General features: G+C 40.4%; 1 protein-coding gene across 1 annotated transcript; it reads right to left on the bottom strand.

Moving 5' to 3' along the window:
• Nucleotides 1–16784: 16784 nt before the first annotated feature.
• On the bottom strand, nucleotides 16785–18559 carry htr1b (5-hydroxytryptamine (serotonin) receptor 1B). Its single transcript, XM_044047846.1, has one exon. It carries the CDS (start codon nucleotides 18205–18207, stop codon nucleotides 17074–17076), a length of 1134 nt encoding a protein of 377 aa, XP_043903781.1. The 5' UTR covers nucleotides 18208–18559; the 3' UTR covers nucleotides 16785–17073.
• Nucleotides 18560–25020: the final 6461 nt, after the last annotated feature.

Raw genomic sequence — 25020 nt, 5'->3', positions numbered from 1 at the left:
GTGTCACTGGGCAGGTGTTGCCGGACGGAAGAGCGCACAGTTTTTCAACCGCTAAAACGATATGCTTTTGGCACGGTGGTCTCCGTCACTTACTGTCATTTACTGCTGTTTATTGGACTTGATCTTGCGCCTAAAAATGTGAGAAATAAAAGTTTGCATATTAAGCAAAGCAAGCGTGTGGACTGGATTTCATTGGACGTACAAGAAAGCGTATCAAGCGCGTTAATAAGTTTAGCCTGTCCTGCAGCCCCTCAGTGGCTTTAAGCTGGGGTTTAGCCACTACAAAGAGTATAAACCATATTAACACTAGCATCTTTTGAGTCTTTGTCCAAATGTGCAAAAACAGGCCAAAAAATGCAAACTATGTACAGGCGTTTTTTCCAACTCTTTCCTCGCTCCCTGAAACAGCGCAAGTAAGATTACCGCAATAACCACATGTTGACTTTGACGTGCAACTTCTCAGCTTTCAGAAAACAAGCAAAAACTGTCGAAAAATCTGCTTCTGAGGTAGCAACAGCATAAAATACTTTAAAGATAAATCAGAATAACTTATTGCTCCACATGTGTGGTGATACGGCACGTGAGGGCGTCTGCGAAGAGGATTAGGAGCAAATGAACGACGCGCCGCAGTGAATAAATCGACTGGGAAGCAACGCAATCCATCCACCCGCCATTTTATGACAGTAAACTCAACCCTGAACTACATTGTAGAGTGTTGGCAAAAACACTAACCTACATAATTCTGCCGCAAACACAGAGCAATCTCTAACTCTGCCTCCGCGCGGTGTGGTGCTGTGGACTGTCACAGCAGGCTTTTAAAGCTTTATTTGTGAAATAAAAACACCGGATATGATGCAACTGGATATGATGGGGGGGGGAAAATGAGCAATTTAAACCCAAACTGAAAGACACTGATCGTCTATACCGCAAACAGTTTGGCTCATATCCATTAAATGGTTGGACAGTGTTTTCTGCAGCTGCTACAGTAATGTAATAGCAAGAAAAACTCCACATTGTTTGTCATACAAATGGTTCATGTGGGATTGAAAGCATTGTCCCACAAATAAGAGAACGCCAGAGTTTATGCTCGCCACTGCAGCAAAGGCGACGACAACATGTGTTTTATTGGGAAAAGCTACTGCCAAGAAAGCGGCCGATGCAGAGCGATCCAAGACTAGCACGAACGTCGGTGCTGCGTTTGAGTGGTGGCGACAGATAGGGCTGCAAAGTGATGCCATGGCGGCTCAGTTTCTACTCGACCGGCAGGTTCACTTCATGTCTTTGTGATCTTTTGAGAGTATTTGTTGTTTTTCATCAAAAGTATCCAAAAAAGGTTAGTACTACATTTGAGGTTTTCTTTGAGATGTAAATGTACATCGTAGTTCATTTGTGACATACTCAAACGTAACTATATCCGTTAATGACCCTGACCCAAATCCCCCTGAAGATTACCGCCAGGGTCACGTCCAGGAGATTTTAAGTTCACGTCGAGGGTCAAGACATCATTTGACATTCAGTCTTGTTGTTAAGCTGAAATCGCAACAGTGATCACTGCCGAATGGTTAGCATCATTAATGCATGACAGCAGTCTAACCTTGTTGCCATGTGCATTAATTATGGATTTTTTTGGTATATTCATGAGGCACTTTGATATTTTTTTTGCCAGGACAAACAAATCCTGTGTGAGTCTCTAACCACAGTTTTTATTCAGACAAGCTTGACCTTCGCCCACTGGCTGGTGACTCGAATCATTGTCCAATTAGAGAGGTTAGTTGAAATAATGCAGCAGAGGGAGAGTGGTGTTTGCCATCTGTCATACGGGGTCATTTCATGACGGGGCGAAAAAGCACCTGAATGTGACTCACTGTCACCGCTTTAATGCAGAGGCATTTTGCATCATTAACTGTCCATTTACGACTCATCAGTGACAGTGGCTCTGAGACACAAAACAACAGAGGAAGTTGGGATTGAAAAATAAATAAATAAATAAATAAATAAATGATTTTGGACAGTGACACAAAGACTCAAATAAATGTTATTTTAAATATGTTAAAATTTCAAAATCCGTACATGTACGTGTACAACTGCAGTGTTTTTTTCTCAATAAAACTTTTTGGTTTTCTTCATTTTAAATTGCTAATACACTATTTTAACAAAGTTATTCTGGAAGAAATGGACATTTCAACTGGAAGTGACACAATTTGATGTGCTATAGTACAACATTACATATTTCTATTAAAGTCTACATTTATTTGTGATTCTATATGATTTATGATTATACTCTAAATGGTCGTTCAATGGTAGAATGAGTCGTTTTTCAACTTGAAGGTTGTGGATTCGATTCCCGACTCCGCTATAGTCTACATGGATCAGATATCAATATGTAAAAATATGTAAAATCTGTTACGGTCAAAAAATCCTATATATCGCCCGCTTCACTATACACAGACTATACGAATGTAAATGAAAATCTGCAAAAGCATTTTAGCTGAGTCATGTTTACTTGTGAATATTTGTGACACAGTTGGAGAATGAGGTCACAAAGGTGTTGTTAACAGCAGCATACAGTGGTTCATAAATGTTCAAAAATGACTGAATTGGAATAATATTGGCGGCAGATTCTATATAAAGTCGTAATCTTATGAGAATAAACGTGTAATACTATGAGAATTAACTGGTAATATTAAAAAAAAGTCATAATATTACAAGAATAAGGCCATAATATCGTCAATAATGACTTTATTCTCATAATATTACGATACAATCCAAAAATCCTATATATGCTATAATATGCGTCACTAAGTACAGACTGTAAGCATTTAAATAAAAATCTGCAAAAGCATTTTAGCCGAGTCATGTTTGGTCTGTTTGTATCCAACACATTACACAGTTGGAGAATGATATCTTTGAATTGACTCAATATGAATGTGTTGTTAACAGCTTCATACAGTGGTTCACAAATGACACCATCAAAAACACAGCAGATCATTTATCATTTAGTCTTATCTTTGTCGTACTGTGTATTTATTTCTCATTTGATTAAACCTCACGTTCACTTCAGGAGTCAGATCTTGTTCCCACCAGCTCAGAAACATCTCAAAAATCAGGCCATGTAAATGAAATATGTATCGAGCATTGTTTATGCGTTCATCACCAACACTCACTCGTGTCAAAATCCCTCACTCGGCTTGAACTTCACAACTCTGCTGCCAGAAACCCAGAAAACACACCCTGTTATTTCCTACCCTACACTATTTACCTGACGGTCTGAGGACTTATTTTCACGATTTTGTTGCTGACTTTTAAATCCCCGTGTCAAGAGTTTGGTGAAATATAAGCCCTTTCTCACACTCCGAGCTCCTCAGCTGCCTCCTTACTGCTCGCTCTTCCCACATGTAGTTTGACACAAATGGTGACGGATCGTTTGTGAACATGGCTCCTAAATGACCTGCCTGAGGAAATGAAGTCTGCGAGTCCTGCTGCTGCTGCTGCTGCTGCTCCTGAGTTGCTCTTGAAAACTCACTTCTTTAAGACGTATTTTCAGTGACTTCGCTCCCCTTTAACTTCCTTTTAACGTCTTCCTGTTGTGCGTTACTGCTATATTTTTGTAATTTGAACATATTTGCCTTTTGTAGGCAGGAGAAAGCCTCATATTTTTTTTTTTTCCAGGGCAACATAAAAATCAGTGCGTTAAAGTGGAGTCCCAGGTTTAACCTTCCCTGAGAGAGTGGAGGAAGACGAGCGCCCGGGGCCTAACACTCTAATATTAGAGACATGTTTGTCGTAATGCTCCTCTTTGGGTAAATCCACTCTGGGCTGATTATCAGTGTGATCCACTCTGCAGGACCTGCAGCAGTGAAAGTGCCAGTGTGGAGTTTAAGTGCATGTGAATACATTAACTGTGTCACCTAGTGCTGGAGTTCACGCACAGCTGAGGAAAAAAGAAAGAAAAAAGAAGTAAAAAATTAAAATAAAAATACTGCTGGTCTGTTCACACAATGTTTATAAGATGAATATCTATGTGGCAAACATTTCCCATGTAAATAGGGTTAAAAGAGTCATGGTTTGCACACCAAACACCAGGGGGCAGCAGCTTAAACTGTCCCATCAGGTGGCAAAAGCTCAGCTGTTTGAAGCAAATGCACGTATGGGCGCATATAAACACTAAGATCCAAGACGGCTACCTACCATGCAGAACTCTGGAGAACAAACCCAGGAGCAAGACACGAGGGAGAGTCACACAGACTTTACTACATGAGGTAGGTCACAGAGTGAGAGGTGTGTGTGTTCTTAAACCACAGGGCATCTAAAAGTGTGTCACTTCTGATGGTCTAAGGATGAACACAAATGTGGGTCAAAACCATGTGCAGATAAAAAAAAAAAAGGGGGTCACCATTATCTCACTGTAGAAGTTAACATATAAAACCTCTTTTCCTCCACTTGGTCTCGCCCGCTTTTTTCCCATCATGCCCACTTACTGTGGAACAACCTCACTGCCAACATCAGACAATGTGATTCTTAATGTTTACCAACTCATTTTGGAGTTTCCTCACTCGATGTGAGGGTCTAAGGAGAGAGGGTATCACTTACTGTACAGACTGTAAAGCCCTTAGAGGCAAACGGTGATTGTGATGTTGGGCAAAATAAATAACATTTACTTGACTTCCATGGCTACGAGTATAAATTAAATTATCGAGAATAAATTTGTAATATTAATAGAAAAAAGTAATGATATTACAACTAATAATGATTGAGTTGATTTTCATAATACTACAGGTAGAAGAAACGAGAATAGACTTGTAATATTATGAAAATAAACTTCAAAAAATCATAATATTATGACTTTATTCTTGTAATATAAGACTTTATAAAATACTTTAATATTATGAGTTTATTCTCGTGATATTGCGGCTTTATTCTAATAATATTACGACTTTATTCTCCTAATATTGCGACTTATAATATATAATACTCCGTCGTACATGGCAGTCGCTCATAGGTTTCCCGTGTTTTACTTTTTATGTGTGACTGTTTGAGACAATGCTGTTGAGAGGGGAAGAGTATCTGAAAGAACAGATGATGATTGAGTGACTTTTGAAAATGGAAAATTCACAACATAAAAGTATTTAATCTGTAGTTTAAAAAAAAGGCCACATGTGAAATGATATGGGCTATAAAATTCCCAGCAGGTTTCGTCTACAACTTCTCTGGTGAGATTCATTTGAAAGGCTCAGGCTAATGACAAGTGGTGGAAAATGACTCTGGATAACTGCTGTCAGAGTGCAAATTATAACCGCTATATACTCTGAGCTGAACAGTGTGTGACATGAATGAAAGATGGTGCTGCAATCTGCTGCTCTCACTAATAGAACTGGAGGGGGAGGAAAAAAAGCTCTGCTTAATGTGTGTGTGTGTGTGTGTGTGTGTGCACCTCACAATCCAAGCAAGTTGAATCAACACCTAAAAGATGGAAAACATGTTGATTCACCGTCACAAGCACATCATAAATACACTGGCCTGTCTTTGATTCCTTAAACTGAACTATAAATAATGTTGATTATTGTTTGTGTTAAAGCTCACCAGTGATTATGTGCCAACTAATATATCTATCCATCTATCTAACTATGCACACAGGTGATTTTAATACCTACCTACTCCTATACTCACTAATGTATACCTACCGACCTACCGATCTATAACTATATACCTACTTACCGACCCATATCTATATAACTTCCTACCTACTCACTTATGTATACCAAACTACCTACTTTCCTACCTACCTATAACTATATACCTACCTACCTACCTACCTACTCACTTATGTATACCTACCTACCTACCTACTTACAACCACATACCGACATACCTATATCTACTTACTTTCGTATACCTACCTACCTATAACTATATACCTACCTACCTACCTACCTACTCACTTATGTATACCTACCTACCTACCTACTTACAACCACATACCGACATACCTATATCTACTTACTTTCGTATACCTACCTACCTATAACTATATACCTAGCTACCTATCTATAACTACCTACTTACTTACCTACTAACTTACTTATGTATACCTTTCTACCTACATCTATATAACTACCTACCCCTACTTACTAATGTATACCTACCTACTTACCCATATCTCTATATCTAGCTACCTACTTACTTATGTATACCTACCTACCTATATCTATATAACTACCTATCTACCTACACCTAAATATCTACCTACCTATAACTATATACCTACCTACCCTATACCTATATACCTACTTACTTATGTAGTGTATACCTACCTACCTACCTACCTACACCTATATACAGTGCCTACCAATTTGATGTAATATTAAAAGCTGCTACCACTCTAAAAGGACCCGGATGATTTGAATACACACTGGAGACCTTCACTGCCGGACAGGCCGTGAGAAAACATCTAACACGGAATGACTTGAAGATCAGCAAATAAAATGAGCTCTTTGAGACGTCACATGCAATGAGAGCTGAAAAAAGGCCGTCGGCTTTCTGAGGGACTATAATGTTCTCTGTAGTTGAGAGGTTGACGTGCAGAGAGAAAGCAGTCATAACTTTGTTCTGCATAAGAGGTTTCAGAACATGCCCAGGAGGCCTTTTGTCCAAGCTGAGAGAAGTTAAAAGGCTGCGTTCCCATGCTGGTAGGAGGAGGGTGGAACCGTGCCTCCTGGTACCCAGCGAAATTGAGCCTGTTTATCATGTTCCCAGTGGGCAGACTTCATTTTATCTTGTAGAAACAGAATAAAGCAGCAGGGAAGGCAGTGATAGAGGAAAGGTGGAAGTGAGGCACGGGGAGGGCGTTAAATGGCACTAAGGAATTAAAGGGGAAAATGGGGAATGGATGAGACGAAGACGCAGAAGTGATGGAGTGGCAAAGAGCAAGGCCTGGTGGAGGGAAGTCAGAGTGAGAGGTAGATATCACAGGGTGATGAACCTGGAGACACAGGTGAACAAAGACGCGAGAGGCGGAGGAGAAGGAGGAGAAGGAGGTCAGGTCGATTGACACCGGCGAGGCACTTCTGTCCCAACATATTAATCCACACCTGAGGCAGCACAGAGACCGGGACTACATCCATTTCATGTTATCAAACCTGCACCGAACACACGTATTATGGATGAGAGTCAAAGAGTGCCCTCAATTTCAACGTCTCATTGAGCTTTTACACATAATTAACAAAGAAATTGTGACAAAAAATGCAATTAGCCTTGTCGTACTTTCTACTGTCGACACCGTTTCATTGTTCACGTCACACAACTTCTACCTGTCCAGGGATGTACAACATGTTTTCCACACAGCATGTTTAATTCATCTTCATAGGTCTACACGTTGCAAATATGATAAATTATTAACCGTGCTGCTGCCCGTCATTGACAGCAGAGCTTTGGTCAGTTCCACCTCCAGTGTTTCTTCAGGGAATGTGAAAGTGAAATGAGTTTTCTCTGTATGATGACGATGATGACTGATGTTACGCTATTCAAGCAGCACGTGTACACGTCTATACTGAGGCACACAGTTTAAAGGTGTGTTGTATGACTTATACACAGCAGTGATTGTGCCATGTTCGCCCTCAGTGCCAGAAACCAGTCAACGGAAATCTGACTAATCTCAGAACTATGACTTTTTCTCTGACTTTAATATCAGAATTCTGACTTTTTCTCTGACTTTAATATCAGAATTATGACTTTTCCTCTGACTTTAATATCAGAATTATGACATTTTCTCTGACTTTAATCTCAGAATTATGACATTTTTCTCTGACTAATCTCAGAATCCTGATTTTTCTATCTGACTAATCTCAGAATTATTACTTTTTTCTCAGAATTATGACTTTTTTTCTCCCACTAATCTCAGAATTCTGAGATTAAAGTCCAAATGATGACCCTTTGTTCTCATAATTCTGACTTTAATCTTATGTAGTAAAAATCTGCATCATCTTACGTCTGCAATATGTTATTAATATGTCACTTTTTACCTCCTGTGGACACAGGAGCTGCAGGTCTGTTCCTTTCAGAAAGACTGGACTGGTCTCTGGGAAGTATGAACTTTTGAACCTCAGGAATGTGAAGAAATTGACCCAGATAAGCAGCTGCAGGTGGACGGACGGATCATAAGTAGAGCACATTGCATTTTTTATTACGATTGGTGGTTACGTTTGCTCAGTGTGAGGAGGGGGCTTTGATGGAGAGTCTCTGGTAAAAGCCACTGTTTGAACTACAGATTAAATGGCGCCGTGAGTCTCATATGGCTGCACTTTGTCTCACTGGAAGCAGTGTTTTCCATATGATCTCACACTGGCACATATAATAATTCATGCTTCATTTAATAATTTCCCAGGTGTCATTTCAGGTTTTATGGCGTCGCCGGAGGAAACCAGTTAGTGAGTCAAAATTATACCTCATAACGTTATTATTCCATATTTGTCCAGGTGTTTTTATATATCACATTTTAATATTCAGCAGTGACTTTGTTCAATCCATATAATTTGAATTTATGACTATGGATATAGATAGAATATATAGATTCATGAGGTAAAAGGTTATTATTGATTTTGTTTTACATTTGTTGAGAATATTTGTTTGTGGTTATGTGTTGCAGCCTAATTGTTGTGATATGTTATTATTATTATTGCTTATCGTGAATGTGGTTTATGTGTTTTTTACTTGGCTGGTGACTTCTCCAGCAAAGATGATATTCTCTGTTTACTGCCAGCCAATAATGACACATGAAAAAGTGGCTTATAAACTAAACTAATAAATAAATAAAATACAAAATCAAACGGACCAATCTTCTACCTCATGAAGCTCTTCGAGAGAATGCCAAGTGCGCAAAGCAGTAATTGAAGCAAAGGGTGGCTATTTTGAAGAATCTAAGATATTAAACGACTACATAATTCCATATGTGTTCATTCATAGTTTTGATGCCTTCAGTGAACAGGCATGAAAATAAAGAAAAAACATTCAATGAGAAGGTGTGTCCACTGTGTACCTAACTGTCTTACTGTCCTACCTACCTGTCTACATACATACATATTATGTATATATGTATATATACATATATATACACATATACACATATACATACTATATACATATATATACATATGTGAGTAATTTACACACTCGAGACCTTCTCCCCTAAAACGTCATCTCCGTGTGGACGTAACGCCTCTGTGGCAAAAAAAAAAAAAAGGGTACGCATATTCACCTAAACCTGTTTGTGTGTGGACGGGCCCTCAGGCTTCTAAATCTGACCTATTGTTGACCGATTGGTTGACGTGTTATTTTTTTAACACTGGCATTGATCCTCACTGTTTGACTCTGTGTCCTTTGAAGGCGAGACAAGAAATAAACAAAATAGCTGGTGGTGGGTGTTTAAGGTTAATATCAGCATTTCGAGGTGAATGACTCTGTGTCAAACTGTCAGGCATGAGCAGGAAGCTTGTTAGAGAGGCGAAAGCTGTTTGTTAGAGTGACACCGCGCTCGGGGCTTTGTAGTCGAGGGGGGAGAAGAGGGAGAGAGAGAGAAAAAAAGGCTGAATTAGGTTGTGTCAGGCAAATTTCATGCTAATAGCTCCGGTGACATTTTGTGGTGTTATTGCTTGTGAAAATGGGAAATTACAAACATGTTAGTCAAGTTTCCATCCCAGTGCTTAATATCAAAAGGTTAATAAACAAAATGGAAATTATCCCCAGGTGAGGGAAAGCCGTCATTCATGTTAAGTCAAGGCTCCGGATGAAACAGTAAATCCAATATGTGATGTTTTTATTAGTTAGTGTTTCCATTAGTTATAGCGCTTGATTACTGCGTGCATTTGTACTTGGGATGAAAAATTATATTTTTGCCTCTGTATTGTCACCTGATTAACTGAAATAAAAATAAAAACTAGAGTTTAAAAGAAAGGATAACTCACTGAAACTTAATTGTGTGTTTACAAAACTAACTCAAATTGTAGTTTTCTACATTCATTTCATACATAATCATTTTGTAATTAATTATTTTTGTGTGGTGGCAAATTTTGAAAGGTATTTTCATTAATAATAAAAATGTTTTTTTTTATTTGTAATTGTTTTCAATGTGGAACAACATTCTGTGATGTAGTTTGTTGGGTTGAGTTGGTTCATCTCATTAAATCAAACCTCTAGTCTTTTATTGGGTTTTAGAATGCTTTTCCTCAGATTGAGCCTCCGAGCTCACAAACAATGTGATGCGTCTCATGAGGGTTATTTATTATTTTTATTTATGTTATGTTCATGTGTGTCTTTAGTCTGTTGGCTATATTTCTTACGTAACTGCACACTTACAGCGCAGTTGTATTTGATTCAGGGATGGTGGTTGTTCATCTGTCCTCATACATTTTTAAAATGGCATCATTTGCTGGGTTTTTATGGCACAATACTTAATGACCTTATTGCATCATGCACCCGGCAAATACTCCATAAAAACTACAACTAACACTAAAAACTAAGCATTTACTTTCTCACACCTAACACATTTTGACCCTAATTTGAACCCATTAAGGCTCAAAATGTCCACCTGGACTTTTTTTTTGTGCTTATTTTAACCATAAAGGAGCCAGAAAATGTCCTGTGAGTAAGTGCTTTTGCCCAGTTTTCCAGAATAACATTCGATATCTGGCAGTTACTTACATGCATGTTAAAATAGTGTATCAACAATTTAAAATGAAGAAAAAAGGAAATGTATTTTAGAGGAAAAAACCCTGCAGTTGCACACAAACAGTGTTAAATTTCAATTTTGAACAGTATTAAAAAATATTTTGTCATACTCGGTGTTTCTCAATGTGCAAAAACAGGCCAAGAAAACGGAAACTATGAACAGGTGTTTCTCCAACTCTCTCCTCTCTGGGAACCAAATGTGCAACCAAAAACTAACATTAGGGGAACGTTAGGAAAAGTTTCCGGGGGGAACCTTCAGGGAACGTTCCCAGAAGGTTCTGGGAACCATAGATTGTTAGTTGGGGCTGACCTATAAAGATGGACATTTAGAGGGTTAGGTGTTAACCTACAGCATCCTTGGTCGTCCTGGAAGGCGTCATAACTCAGTGATGGAGAGACTGTGTGTGTCCGCCTCTGTTAATCTGAAGAGAAGAGCGCAGGACAGAAAGCTGTAATCCCAAATTATGACCTGCAAATTAAAAAACGTTGGTATTTTTCCGATAGCACAAACCGTCGCATAACTACGGGGATGCAAAATGCACTTGGTCAGTGTTAAACCAAATTAAAACTAATGAAAAATCCCAAACTATTATATCCTTGATTGTCACAAGAAGAAACCCTCCTTTACTACAATCCAAACACTGGAACGGCCGCCCTGTCATATTCCTGGTCGCAGTGGTCTGCGCCCGCTGCTTCTTAACGAGGACTGAGTGAAGTTCAGTGTGCTTGAACGCTGAGCAGCCGCTTCATTCTGCAGCAGCACAAATGTCAGCCAATAACCCGACACTCAGTGAAAGTCAGTAAATGAAGCTGTTGTGTAACACCGGTCTTTTATTTTGTCCGTGCCCTGAAAGCCCCTCTCGCGATCAATGGAATCATTTTCCAGAGCAAGTGGTTATAAAGGTAAAGTTTAGTAACAGCTCCATGTTCAGAAGTTCTGGCTACATCGTTGCTTTAAGGGTGTTTTTTTTTCTTTAATGGCACTAACTGTGCACTGTCAGTCCTCACGCAGTCAGACACTGTATCTGCCCAAACCTGTCACTAACTACGTATCTGTACTATAGATCACATTTTGGAATTATTTATGTAGAGCGTGAAGGACAGGTGAACGATGAGGACAAGTGAGTGATGAGGACAGGTGAACAATGAGGACGGTTGAACAATGAGGGCGGTTGAACGTTGAGAACAGGTTAGTGATGAGGACAGGTGAACGATGAGGACCAGTGAGTGATGAGGACAGGTAAACGATGAGGACAGGTGAACGATGAGGACAGGTGAGTGATTAGGACAGGTGTGTGATGAGGACAGGTGAATTGGCGTTAATTACTGTCCCTGAGTGAGTGAGAAAGACCTTTGACCCATGTTGACTGACACATTATGTGTTTACATTTTTTATTTTAGTAAAAAACCTTTTAGTTTTTAAAAGGTTTGCAATTAATGTGATATTTGTGTTCCCTTGTCCTTTTTGTAACTAAGTAACTTTTACTCTGACTAAATTTGAAACAAGCTACTTTTTTTAAACTTTAACTTGAGTACATTTTTAGACCAGTACATTTACTTGTACTTAAGTAAACTCTTATCCAAATAGTGGTACTTTTACTTGAGTAGAATATTACAGTACTCTTTCCACCTCAGAGTAAATGGGACGATATGATACGAGGTAAGTGATTTTCACATTAACAATATGCAGTTACACGGAGGACACCCTCGTCTCTCACAGTGGAAACCGAGCGCCCGCTACCACTGATGCACACACAGTATATGAACAGTACACACACACACACACACACACACACACACACACACACACACACACACACACACACACACACACACACACACACACACACACACACACACACACACACACACACACACACACACACACACACACACACACACACACACACACACACACACACACACACACACACACACACACACACACACACACACACACACACACACACACACACACACACACACACACACACACACACCTGTCTCTGACACAAATGCCTAATATGGTGATACGTTGCTACGTTGCAACTCACTCGCGTTGGTTGTTGAGTGTGATAGATTCACAGGCTCCATTTCTGATGGTGAGACTGATGGTCCCACACTGTGAACGCGGCCACTCGGTTGGATCGTCGCTATGGTGAAATCATTTCCTAGTGTGCTCTCTAATTTGAGCGTCACAGGGGCATCCAGTTTATGAAAAGGCAGAGACGCGCACACTGTGTAGGTGAGCTGGAGCACAATCAGATGCACACAGTGCTCTGAGCCTTTAAACTAACCCCGTTTTGTGGGAAGGCAGAGAAGCCGCTTGTGGCAGTGGCTCCGCTGGTGAAGCATGAAAAGAGCACGCATGACCGATGGCTCTAATTTAATACACATGGGTGTACATATACAGTATACACATACATACACAAAGCAAGGAGGTGTTTTGAGTCTTTGTGAGCATAAGTAGTCAACTACACCCTTTAAAGATCCAGTGTTTTACATGCATGAGAGACCATATTATAATTCTCCAGTTTGAGACCTCTGGTATAGGAGGTACTGTAGGTTTAAAAGTAAACAGTATGTATTGTTATACGTAACCCATAGGGGAGTGTAGAGAACGTTCTCTGAAGGTTGTATAAAGGTTGTGGCAAAGGTGGTTATGGGAACGTTCTGGGAACCATTAGACAATGTTCTCTCAAAGGTTGCATGAAGGTTGTGACAAAGTAATGTTCTGGGAACCAAACGTGCAACCAAAAACTAACATTAGGGAAACGTTAGGAAAAGTTTCCGGGGGGAACCTTCAGGGAACGTTCCCAGAAGGTTCTGGGAACCATAGATTGTTAGTTGCGACTGACCTATAAAGAGGGTTAGGTGTTAACCTACAGCGTCCTTGGTCGTCCTGGAAGGCGTCATAACTCAGTGATGGAGAGACTGTGTGTGTCCGCCTCTGTTAATCTGAAGAGAAGAGCGCAGGACAGAAAGCTGTAATCCCAAATTATGACCTGCAAATTAAACACAACACTCTCCTGCACCTTTGTTTTGCGCGGTCATCAGAACCCGCCGGTACCTACTGTAGGTCCTCTGTGTTGCCTAATTGATGACTTACTCTGCGTCCTGTCAAGCTCTATTGTTTTCACACCGGTGAGGTCATTTCTCAAACACATATTGTCTCCCGCGTCTCCATTTCCTTTGGCGATTACAATTAAGGTGCTGACCAAGGCTGTATTGAGCGAAGGAATATTTTATAGGTTCATTATCTACGGGTTCAGCCTCACTAGCTGTTCCATCAGTGACGTCCTTCACTCCTAAGCAGAGCAGTCGTGCAGCACATTCAGCTAATGCAGAAGACAAAAAAAATAAAAAGGTTGTATAATTAATCTGTTTGCCTGCACGACGCAATCATCCTGTGTCAACAGCGAGGACGGTTTGTTTTCCTGTAGCTGCAGGTACAGATGAGTTACCTTCATGAGTTATGCAACATATCGGTTTTTGACAACACAGAATGTTTGTTAAGCTAGAACAGTTTTCCTGAATCAAACATTTATCAGATCCATTATACATCACTTTTGCTCTGTATCATTCGCTCCCTGTTGTCAGGGGCAATTTAATGCTGCCATAGAATAGTATTAAAAAGAAAGGATAACATATGAGATACATATAACTGCTTTAAAATAGAAGTGGTTTGATTTTCATAGCCATGGAATAAGCCTTTTAAGAGGCACTCTACTGCTTTTTTTTTCTTTAAATAAATCTGCACCGGTCACATCATTGTTTTTACGTTAGTAGAAGGAGCTTTAAGGCCTTGTATATAAAAGAAAAAAGTAGAAGAAAGAAAACAGCATGAATTGTGAGAAGAAAGTCAAAATTCTTACTTTTTCTTTAATCTCACAATTCTGACTTTAAAGTCTGACTTTAATCAAGACTAAAATTCTGATTTTAATCTCAGGATTCTGACTTTAATCTCAGGATTCTGACTTGTTCTTTAATCTCATAATGCTGATTTTTTTTCCTTTAATCTCAGAGTTCTGACTTTTTCTTTAATTTCAGAATTCTGACTTTTATCTCAGGATTCTGACTTTAATCTCAGAATTAATGTTTTCATTTTCTTACGTGGCCCTAATAACTTTTCCGTATCATTGGTCACATTTTTCATTTATTGATACCCAATCAAGTGTTGGTATCAGTCACTGAATATCAAATCAAATGAATGCTTCTTCTTTTCACCTATGGAGTGGATACCGGTGATGTTCAGAGCCTTATTTCTGTCTGTTGAGTGTCGGATAATAATTTGAAGAGTTTGTACATTTAAACTGTTCATTTATTTTCTTTCCCATTGTGTTGTGGTAAAAAAATAGTAATAAGGTTTTTCAATGTGTCTCTGCAGAAACTTGATAACAGTGTAACTGCAACTCAATAATCCAAGTATCAACTGCTTTCTAAAATAGTTGCCAATGGAATATTAATCCGTTTGTTTTTATAGAACATTGATTTATGGCTATGTTACATCTACTGCAGGGCATTTATTACTTATTCTATGCCAAAGCGTGTTTTCACGTGGCAGTGTCACATCCAGACTATTGATCATAATCCAGTTAATATTGGAGCATTGTAACCGCTGTGGTCCATTACTCCTGAGGAGACACCACGTTGCTCATGTGTGCGCGCGTCGTATATTATGTGCCACAGAAAACGCTGGGAAGCATCTGCTCTGCTCAGGTGCGCTCATCCGACACGTGCGATAAGCCATATGAAAATGTATAAATGGAAAAGCCAAGGGGTATGCTGTGCTTTTGTGTGTTTGTGTGCAGTGACAACACTGTGCAGTTGGGTACACTACACTGCCCCTCACAGGACTATTGAACTGTAGCAGATGCTGACCTCTCCACGGGCGGGACACTACAGCAGAGACCAAATTTTAATGAGAACCGACCCCAACACTTTCTGATCCGGTCTGTGGCAGTGACGCGATGGCAACGCAACCTTCCCCCTGATCCGTGTTGTTGCATGCACCAGCATGTCGAGCAAATCCTCAACCGCTGGCTCTCACCGTCACATCGCCGTAAACCTTTATGGGGGCCCATCAACTCTAATCTCTTATTAGATTTCACAAAGTGTGCCTCTAGAACAAAACAAAGGCTGTCAGATTATCTGCGGTGCTTTCGACTCACAGCTGGTTATGAATCATGAATCCACTGAGACATGCATTAAAAAAAAAAAAAGATGTGTACCAATCACACACTTGAAAGCATTTATTGCACGGCACATCTCTGAATGTGAACACAATAAAGTCCCGGCGAAATTGAACCTTTTATTTCACGTTACTGCTGTGCTGTGTAGCTCTGTTGTGAGGCCAGGATCATTTCACATGTGAACACAGATATGCATTTAACATAGGAACACACACACACACACGCACAGAGTAAAACAAGGTAATGTTTGTTCAGTGAAATTATCACCAGTGTTCAGCTCTGCTGGGTAAATATCAACCACAGTTTCTTTGTTTGACACTGATAGTGTATGAATCTTTCCTCTGCTGCATGAGTGTCCTTCTGCAAATGAAGCAGCAGCAGCATCAGCAGCAGCAGCAGTGGCAGCAGCAGTCCCTCACCTCTCTGTCTGATCATTTATCAGAATACACTGATGCATTAATGTCGTGATGAGCTCTTAAAAACTAATATTTGTACACAAGGGGCCACGTGATTTCTGACTGGTCAGAGAGTTTATGGTCTCTGACGCTGCTTATTTGCTTTCAGAGTCGCCTCCTAATGCTGCATTCATTTTCACTCACTCACGTCAGTGCAAACATATGCATCCTCACATTAGAGCAGCACAATATGATCATTAAAGCATTTCTTTTTTTGCCACTTAATTGACACTTTCACAAAAAAGAAAACCAATGATGTAATAGAGTCTGTTACCAAAATAAAACATATTTTATTATCTGAAGAATAAGTGAGGTTTTTTTTATTGCACTGCATCATTTTGCCATATTGCTGTTTACAAAATGTATCTTAACCAAATAATTGCAGTGACTTTCTATTTGCATAATGCACTTAGTCAAATTTTTTTTTTTAATTCATTCTCGATGAGATTTTGCTCAATCAGTGACTTCAGTTAAATCAACATCATTAGATAAAACTGATGTCATGAAAGTAAACACATTTTCTGTGTGTGGTTGAATGAGCCTGGCTCTTAAAACCTCCACGATGGACATGGATGGCTCTTCCACCGCATGCGTAAAAAGGCTCATTATGATTCTCCACTTATATTACTTATATATTATTCTATATAAGTCACTTTGAGGACTTAATGTATAATATCCAAAAACTAAAAGGTGCGCCGTTGTTCACTTCACCACCTGCAGCATCTGAAGCGGACAAGTTTGTGAAAAGCTTTCTTAAAGTCCTCATTGGACATGGTGTATATGATGGGGTTGATGAGGGAGTTCAGGTAACCCAACCAGGTGAAGAAGTCAAACAACTCTTGGATGAAACACGTGTCACACGTGGCCACCACCAGCGTGTAAATGAAAAACGGCAGCCAGCAGACGATGTACGCGCCGAGGATAATCCCCAGTGTTTTTGTGGCTTTTCGCTCTCTGGCTGCAGAAATCCGCTTTTTCTCCAGGAGAGCGTCCGAAAGCGTCACTTTCACCTGGTTCTCGCTGGTCGAGGACCCGGTGTCGCTGGACATGGTGTCGTGTTTCCCGCCCTGCAAGGGCGCGGTGGACGCCGCGGAGCCCGGGGAGTTGGTGACCAGGTGCGCGGAGGTGAGTCTCTTCCCCACCTTCTTGGGGGACTGCTTCAGGATGCGCTTCCGAGCCTCGACGTAAATCCGTCCGTAGAGGACAATGAGCAGCAGCGTGGGGATGTAAAAAGCCCCAAAGGTGGAGTAGATGGTGTAGAAAATGTGGTCCGTGTTGACGCTGCAGCTCGTCAGCTCCTCCGCCTTCACCTGCCTCCAGAAGAGCGGCGGCAGGGAGATGGAGATGGCGATGACCCAGGCTGTGGCCACCATCCCCGCCGCGCGCCCGGGCGTGCGCTTTTTGGAGTACTCCACTGCGTCCGTGATGGCCCAGTACCTATCCAAAGCGATTACGCACAGATGGAGTATGGACGCAGTGCAACACGTTATGTCCGACGAGAGCCAGATGTCGCACACGACTTGGCCCAGCGTCCAGGTGTGGATGACGGTGTACAGGACGCAGATTGGCATCACCAGGATGGACACGAGGAGGTCAGTGACGGCCAGAGAGGCGATGAGAAAGTTGGCCGGAGTTTGCAGCTTTTTCGACTGCGAGATTGTCGCAATGACAAACGCGTTGGATAAAGTGGTGGCCAGCGTGATGACGGACAACACCACCGCCAGACTGATCTGATACACGAGACTCTGCGCGCTCTCGTCCACCGTGGACGACGCTGTGGTGAAACTGCCGTTCGTGGCGTTCACCGGCTCAGCTGTCACGACGTCAACGAGGAGCTCCATGACTTTATTTTTTTTTCAGTCACTACTTGTCATGTTGTGAGAGGTTTCGCGGTCAACGTCGCCTTCTCCCCTGCTATCCCATCATATCACATGGCACAATCATCTCTCCTCTTCAGCCTTTGATCTATATCAATTCCCAGCAAGAATTCCAAAGTTTTGCGGTTTTTTTTCCAGCCATAAAAAAAAAAAAATAAACCAGAAATAAAACTCCCCTAAATAACTGCAACCACACACACACACCAAACCCAAAAATGTCAGTGATGAGCAGAGCGTCTCAACATCTGGGCAGATGTCACAGATAATCCGCATGTAGGGCGCACAACAACAACAACAGGTTGTGCAGAGCTGCGTCTCCCCTGTGGCTGAATGTGTGAGCCAAGCCAAAGTCTGGGTTTTATACAGAGTCTGACATCAAACAAGCACAACTGATCACAGCCTTATTTCCCCTCTCTCTCTCCCTGTCTCTCTCTCCCTCTCTCTCCCTCTCTCTCCCCATGAAGAGTGGGTACTCTGCTGGGTCATAGTGCCCAGAGTTTCTCATTTGTCACATAAAAGCTCACCTTGAGGTTATGGTTCCAGATGCCCTCTATTAGCACACTGGTACTCTGCCACTTTCTATTCAGGAGACTTTTATATATATATTTATATATATATATATATATATATATATATATATATATATATATATATATATATATATATATATATATATATAGGGTGAGTGTGATGCAAGTAATGTCCTCATCGATGCAGCAGGCCTAGTGTCAAAAACAATAACGTTAAAAGTTGAATGTGTTGCATTTAGGGGGCAGCAATTGAGTTAATCTCCCTGTCTGTTTGTGCGTATAATTGCTTTCAAATAAAAACTGATTGCTTTTTTGTAGCCGTGCATTTGTTCTTAACGTACGGGGCAGAGGAGGCTGCCGCGTTCCTACAACAAACCGTCCAGAGAGGGGAAGATTACCGTGTAAACAAGAGGAGAACCACATCCTTTTCGGTATGCAAAGGCCACTGTAGTTCCTTGACGTGCTTATGGGAAAAACGGAGGGTAGAGCCATTACAGTCTGCAGTCTCGCCATGAGAGGTCATTGATTCTTATGCACCAGACCTTAAAATATGAGTAAAATATGAATTCATTCATACATGAGGTGTTTCTCACACCACAATTATAAACCAAGTGAGAGAAATACAACAAACTCTCACATAAAATATGCAGGAATATACTAAATAAACCCACTTGCGGCCACTTTATTAGGTACACCTGCAAATGTCTAGTAAGCCAATCAATGAAGGTATGTAGTCATGACAGAGATTAGCGGAGCATCAGAGTGGAGAGGAAAAGCGATTGAAGTGATCATCATATTTCAGAGAATGCTGGACCTCCTTGGATTTTCACACACGACAATCTCAGGTTTACGGACAATGCTCCCAAAATGAGAAAACATCCAGTGAACTGCAAAATTATAGAAAAGCAACAGTCATTTAAATAACCACCTGTTGCAACCAAGGCGTGCACACATCAAAACTTGTGTCACAGCATCAGATGACAACACGTCACACCACTTATTTGGTACACAAGAGGACACCTAACCCTGTAATACTATATATAATATCTGGCAGTTATTTACAATTTACTGTATGTTAAAGTAGTGTATTAACAATTTAAAATGAAGAAAAACAAAGTTTTGTTGAGAAAAACTGTAGTAGTAGTAGTACACAGACACCAGATTTTGCGTATTAAATGTGAAATTTGAACAGTATAAAACATTTAAAAGTAACACTTAATGTCCATAAACAGGCCAAAAAACTATCTTCTCTCTGGCGACAATGACGCTGATTCACCAGTTTCCTGCAACTGCGTGAGTAAAAATTACCGTAACAACCACACGTTGGCTTTCAATTGCAACTTCTCAGCTTTGGGAAACTGTTACCGTCGTCGTGCAAATGCCTCAAATGCTATTTGGAAATTAGTCTTTTGAGTAATTTACTGTATTTTAAAGGGAAAAGACTTGAAAATGTTGTTAGCTAGGATGATCAATTTCAGACAAAAATGCAAAAGAATATAAAACAGAAGTCGCACATCTTGACATCATAGCATTACCAGCAATGACAGACGATAATAATAACAACGTATAATTATGTTTTTGTTGACATATTATGAATGGAATGTTTAGGATGAGGTCGGAGGAGCTTAAACCCTGCGACATTTGTCACTTGTGATGTTTCACAAACATCTGCCTGATGTTGACACAGCCGACACGTGAGGCGTCTCACTTGCACCCAACGCGTGATTACATGTCACGCGCCGCGCTCTCAAGGTCACAGAGGCGGCACGGGGGCCTGAGTCATCTGTTCAGGAGTCACTGGATTGTTTTATGCGATATTAATTTCCATTCTTGACAGTGTTGCTGAAATGAAAATCCACGGTTCACATTTGCACACACTCGGGGCGGGGGGGAGGGGCAATGTCAGGGTTTTTTCCAAACGTGAAATGACTCCAAGAAATGAATCTGCAGTTATATGTATTCCTTTTCTCTTTTTTTTTTCCAGAAGCCACTGTAGCAATCACATTTCTTCTTCTTCCAATTTTATTCATTTCCTCGTCTGAAACTTTAATTTGAAATTGACTTGTCACATGCATTGTGTTCAATATCCGCCAGTATCATACTTGGCTGTCTAATAATGTGTCGCTCCAGGTGGCTGGAAAAAAAAAAAAGAAGCTTTTTTGATAACATATTCTTCATGCGTGCATTTTTTATGCGTCTCAGTTGAAAAAAAAAAAGTCTATTTATGTTTTCTTGGATTAAAAAGTGATATTGTAGAGTTCCAAATTCAACGTGAGTGACTATACACTTTACTGCAAGAAAGCTGGACGGAGATATGACATGCTCTTGCCGTATTTAATAATTCAGATCACTCAGTATCCATATAGACATGCATACATGCACATCAGGTAAAAGGCAGCATACACACCCGGGCATGTTGCCAGTCCATTAAATAGCAGACACGTAGAAACCTTTGCTCACACTCACACCTATGGACAACGTAGAGTCACAGTAACAATTTGTCTTTGAACTGAGGGAGGAAGCTGGAGTATGTGGACGGCAAAGACCAAAAACAACATGCAAACACATCCACACACAGAGAGGTCTTGGTCAAGAGGACTGAGCACTGGACAGTCTGAACAATGTGCATCATAAAAAAAAATACTGCGGCTCCTCTGACGCATTTTCAGCAGAAAACGCTTCATCAGAGCAATATCTGCCAATTCAGGACCACGGGCAGCTCCTGGTCTCATCTCCTCTCCTCTCCTAGCACTAATTCTTCATTTTTAAAGTTCATCTTATAGGTTTTTCTTGTAAATGACACACTAAGCACTGGACATCTCTGTAAATATATGTAAATATGTCAATATTGTATTATCGGGGTGTTAAAGGTCTCCTCTCCTCTGTCAAATAGATGTAAGTTTATGCAAATAAAGACTGATATTAGACTCTTGTATTTAAATCTTAAGCTTCAGGATCTGCAGTCAGTCTTCAATAATAACAACAATAATACACTTTATTTGTAAAGCACCTTTTTTTTTTTTTACAAAGTGCTTAACATTCCAATCAATGGTGCCATGGCTGGTTGGGGTGAAAGGAAATTAAGGGACGGAGGAGAGGAGGGAGAAAATAAAAAATAGAGGAATAACAAGGAGACAACAAATCAACATATCAACAAACAACATAACACGTATGTTAAAATAAAGCCAACAAGAGAGAGGGGAACATTAGAAATATCTACTTAGAGATTATAATCTCTGCTGCCACACTCTGTATAAGACATGAGTTGAAAACAAGACACAGCTCATTGTTGTTGGAAAGTTTCTCTAAAAATAACACAGTCTTATAAATAAATATTATATCATATCTGTGTGGACGGTCTAACTCGTACAGTCGCTGCTTGTGCCTTTTCTTTTGCACCCAAAGACCTAAAACGTTTTATTTTACTTTTCCTCGGCCACAGGCTCTGCATTGTCATTGTTGAGGTGGGTTTTATCAGAAGCTGAATTAAACTGTATTTTTGAAAAGAAAATCCGACATTTGTGTCAAACGGCGCGGCGCCATTTGGAGTCTGATGCGGCCTGAAGTTATCCCACAGAGGTGCAAATTAACACGACGCTCATCTGGTCTCTTTTCCGGTTTTCACAAAATAATCTGCGGCGACAGACCGACGGCGTCCCGCAGAGACGCGTGAAAGACGTTAATGGAACTGGATTGAACACAGATGCTTTTATGTGTCTAATTTATGCCTTTATCGGTGCATTTGTGTTTCGGCTATCTCGCAAATAATCTTCACTTTGTACCGCCATACAAAAAAAGAATCTAATGTTGATCTGCATTTCCAGGGAGAAAGAACATCTGTATCAAAGTCCAGATATCGACGTTGACACATATTGAATGTTTTTAATCAATACCCATAGACCCATCCTGGACTTCTATGCTTAATTTAACCACAAAAAGGACCAGAAAATGTCCTGTTACTACATTTTTCAGAATAACTTCAGATATCTGGCAATGATTTGCATAGAAAAACATAAAGGTTTATTTAGAGAAACACTGCAGTTGTACACGAACCACAGATTTTGCATGTAACATATTTACACTAACATTTCTTTGAGTCTTTGTCTATCAGTGTGCAAAAAAACTATGTACGGGTGTTCTTCCCACACTCATTCTCCAGCTTCCTGAAACACGAGTGAAATTACCGTAATAACCACACGTTGGCTTTGCCGTGCAACTTCTCAGCTTTCAGAAACTGTTGGAATTTTTCGCGTAATTGCGTAACTACGGCGATGCAAATGTGCCAACGCGCCATCAGCAATGCGCTCGGTGTTGAAGGGTTAAACTCTCTTTCATTAAACCAATACTATCATAAAAGCCTTTAAAGACTACATAACATCCTCACTTTTGTTGGTAATTGGAGACCACGTCTGCTGCAGAGTCTAACAAGGAAGTTCACATAACATCATTTTGGACTTTAGAGTCAACAAACTGGTGTAAAGTCCTTCTGGACGCTCTGGGTGTCATTGCTGTTGCTGTACACTTAAAAACCTCAGCCGCCCATCTGTAACCGGGCTCAGCAGAGAGTATCGTCACTCAAACAGACCCTCGTCAAGCTTTTATGAGCGTGCTCGCTGACTGACCGTGACTGTCTGGCACAGCTAATGCACGGGGGCCACTGGACACACACACACACACACACACACACACACACACACACACACAACACGGCCACCATTAGTAACTGTTGACACACACACACAAAAAAAAAAACCACACGCTTGTTTGTGGTTTTTCCACAACAGCGGGCTGAGATGAGGTTTGACGTCTGTTATCGTCCCTGAACCACCTGTGTGGACTAACTGGCCGTGTCCAATTACCTGTGAGACAGCTAACGAGGTGCAAAGCGGGACGTAAAGTCAATACACGCGCAAGAGAGTGGAGATGCTGGCGAGAAGATTTTTTTAAATTGTTCTTAATGTGGGGACCGACGCTCAAATATCAGGGATTATTTTTATTATCATGTCAGTTGGGATCATTTTGATTAAAAATGACCTGGGAGCCAATGAGCATCTAGTCTGGTCAAGAGGGGGCGTGTCTAGAGAGGAAAGTGGGAAAAACACAACAATTATAACACACAGAGATAGTCATTGTGATATTTCACAGAATTTCAAAATAAAAGTGTTGGTTTTTATATGGAATGATGTATACTTCACAATAAAAAATAAATAAATCTAGAGAAGTCAAAAAACTGAGAAATTAAGTAGATAATAATGGAATAAAAACTTTAGTATTATATTCTGTCACCTCGCTGGCAGCTGTGATTAAAGGGACGGAAGTGATATTAAGTAGTGTGCCACATGTTATTGATTGAGGGGGCCACATGTGGCCCACGCGCCACGACTTTGACACCCCTGTTCTAAAGTGCATGCTTTCTTCTGCTCGGCATTATGTACAATGTGATCTGGCACGAGTTCATCACTGCTACAGAGTGCTTTTGACATAGTTCAACCGCAAATCTGTGTTATAGATTTTTGGCAACAACAAGCATATTATATTATAATTACAAGCCAAAGAAAACACTCGCCTATAATCAACACTTACTCTCCCTTTAAATTCTCCACTTTTAGTCTCCTCTAACTCCTGACAATAATATCATTTTTGGCAGCCGCTATCAGCAGTTAAAAGCTCTGCAGCTGAGCAGATAAACACACACACTGACTTTATTTTATTTTTATAGACTTTTTTTGTTTTTTCTCTACTGCCTGCACCTGAACACGATGCCAATGTGAGAATGAACCAAACGCAGCGGGGCCATCTGTTATTAAACAAAAACAACGCACGGTTCAGCGAAACTGACGTAAACTGCGGACCTAAGTGATAACTTAATGCAGATTTGCCACTTAGAAAGAAGGTGTTGTCTTTTTGCTTTTGTTTTTCACACTTGGCTGAGGTGGAGTAAATCGTGACGTATTTGTGGAAATGCGGCAAAACGTCAGATCTGAATGAGCCGAGCAGAATTAAATACTATACTCACATAATGATGTGCAATATTCTTTCTTTAGAACGTTATAGTGAGCTTGATTTAACCTTTAGAACACTTTTTTCCATCACTATGTCAAAACAAACAGTTTACATGCAACATGAAATGAATCCTAACTTTGACTCAACAACACATAAGAAGAGTGTGAGCACAAAGGGTTAAAGACACACGATGCATGATGTGTCGGATCAAATCTCACGACTGTTTTCCCACCTCTCTCTCCAG

This window comes from Solea senegalensis, linkage group LG16, assembly GCF_019176455.1.
Source record: "Solea senegalensis isolate Sse05_10M linkage group LG16, IFAPA_SoseM_1, whole genome shotgun sequence".
NCBI lineage: Eukaryota > Metazoa > Chordata > Actinopteri > Pleuronectiformes > Soleidae > Solea > Solea senegalensis.
The sequence above is the reverse complement of the archived record's forward strand: the minus strand, read 5'-3'. Positions and strand labels throughout refer to the sequence as shown.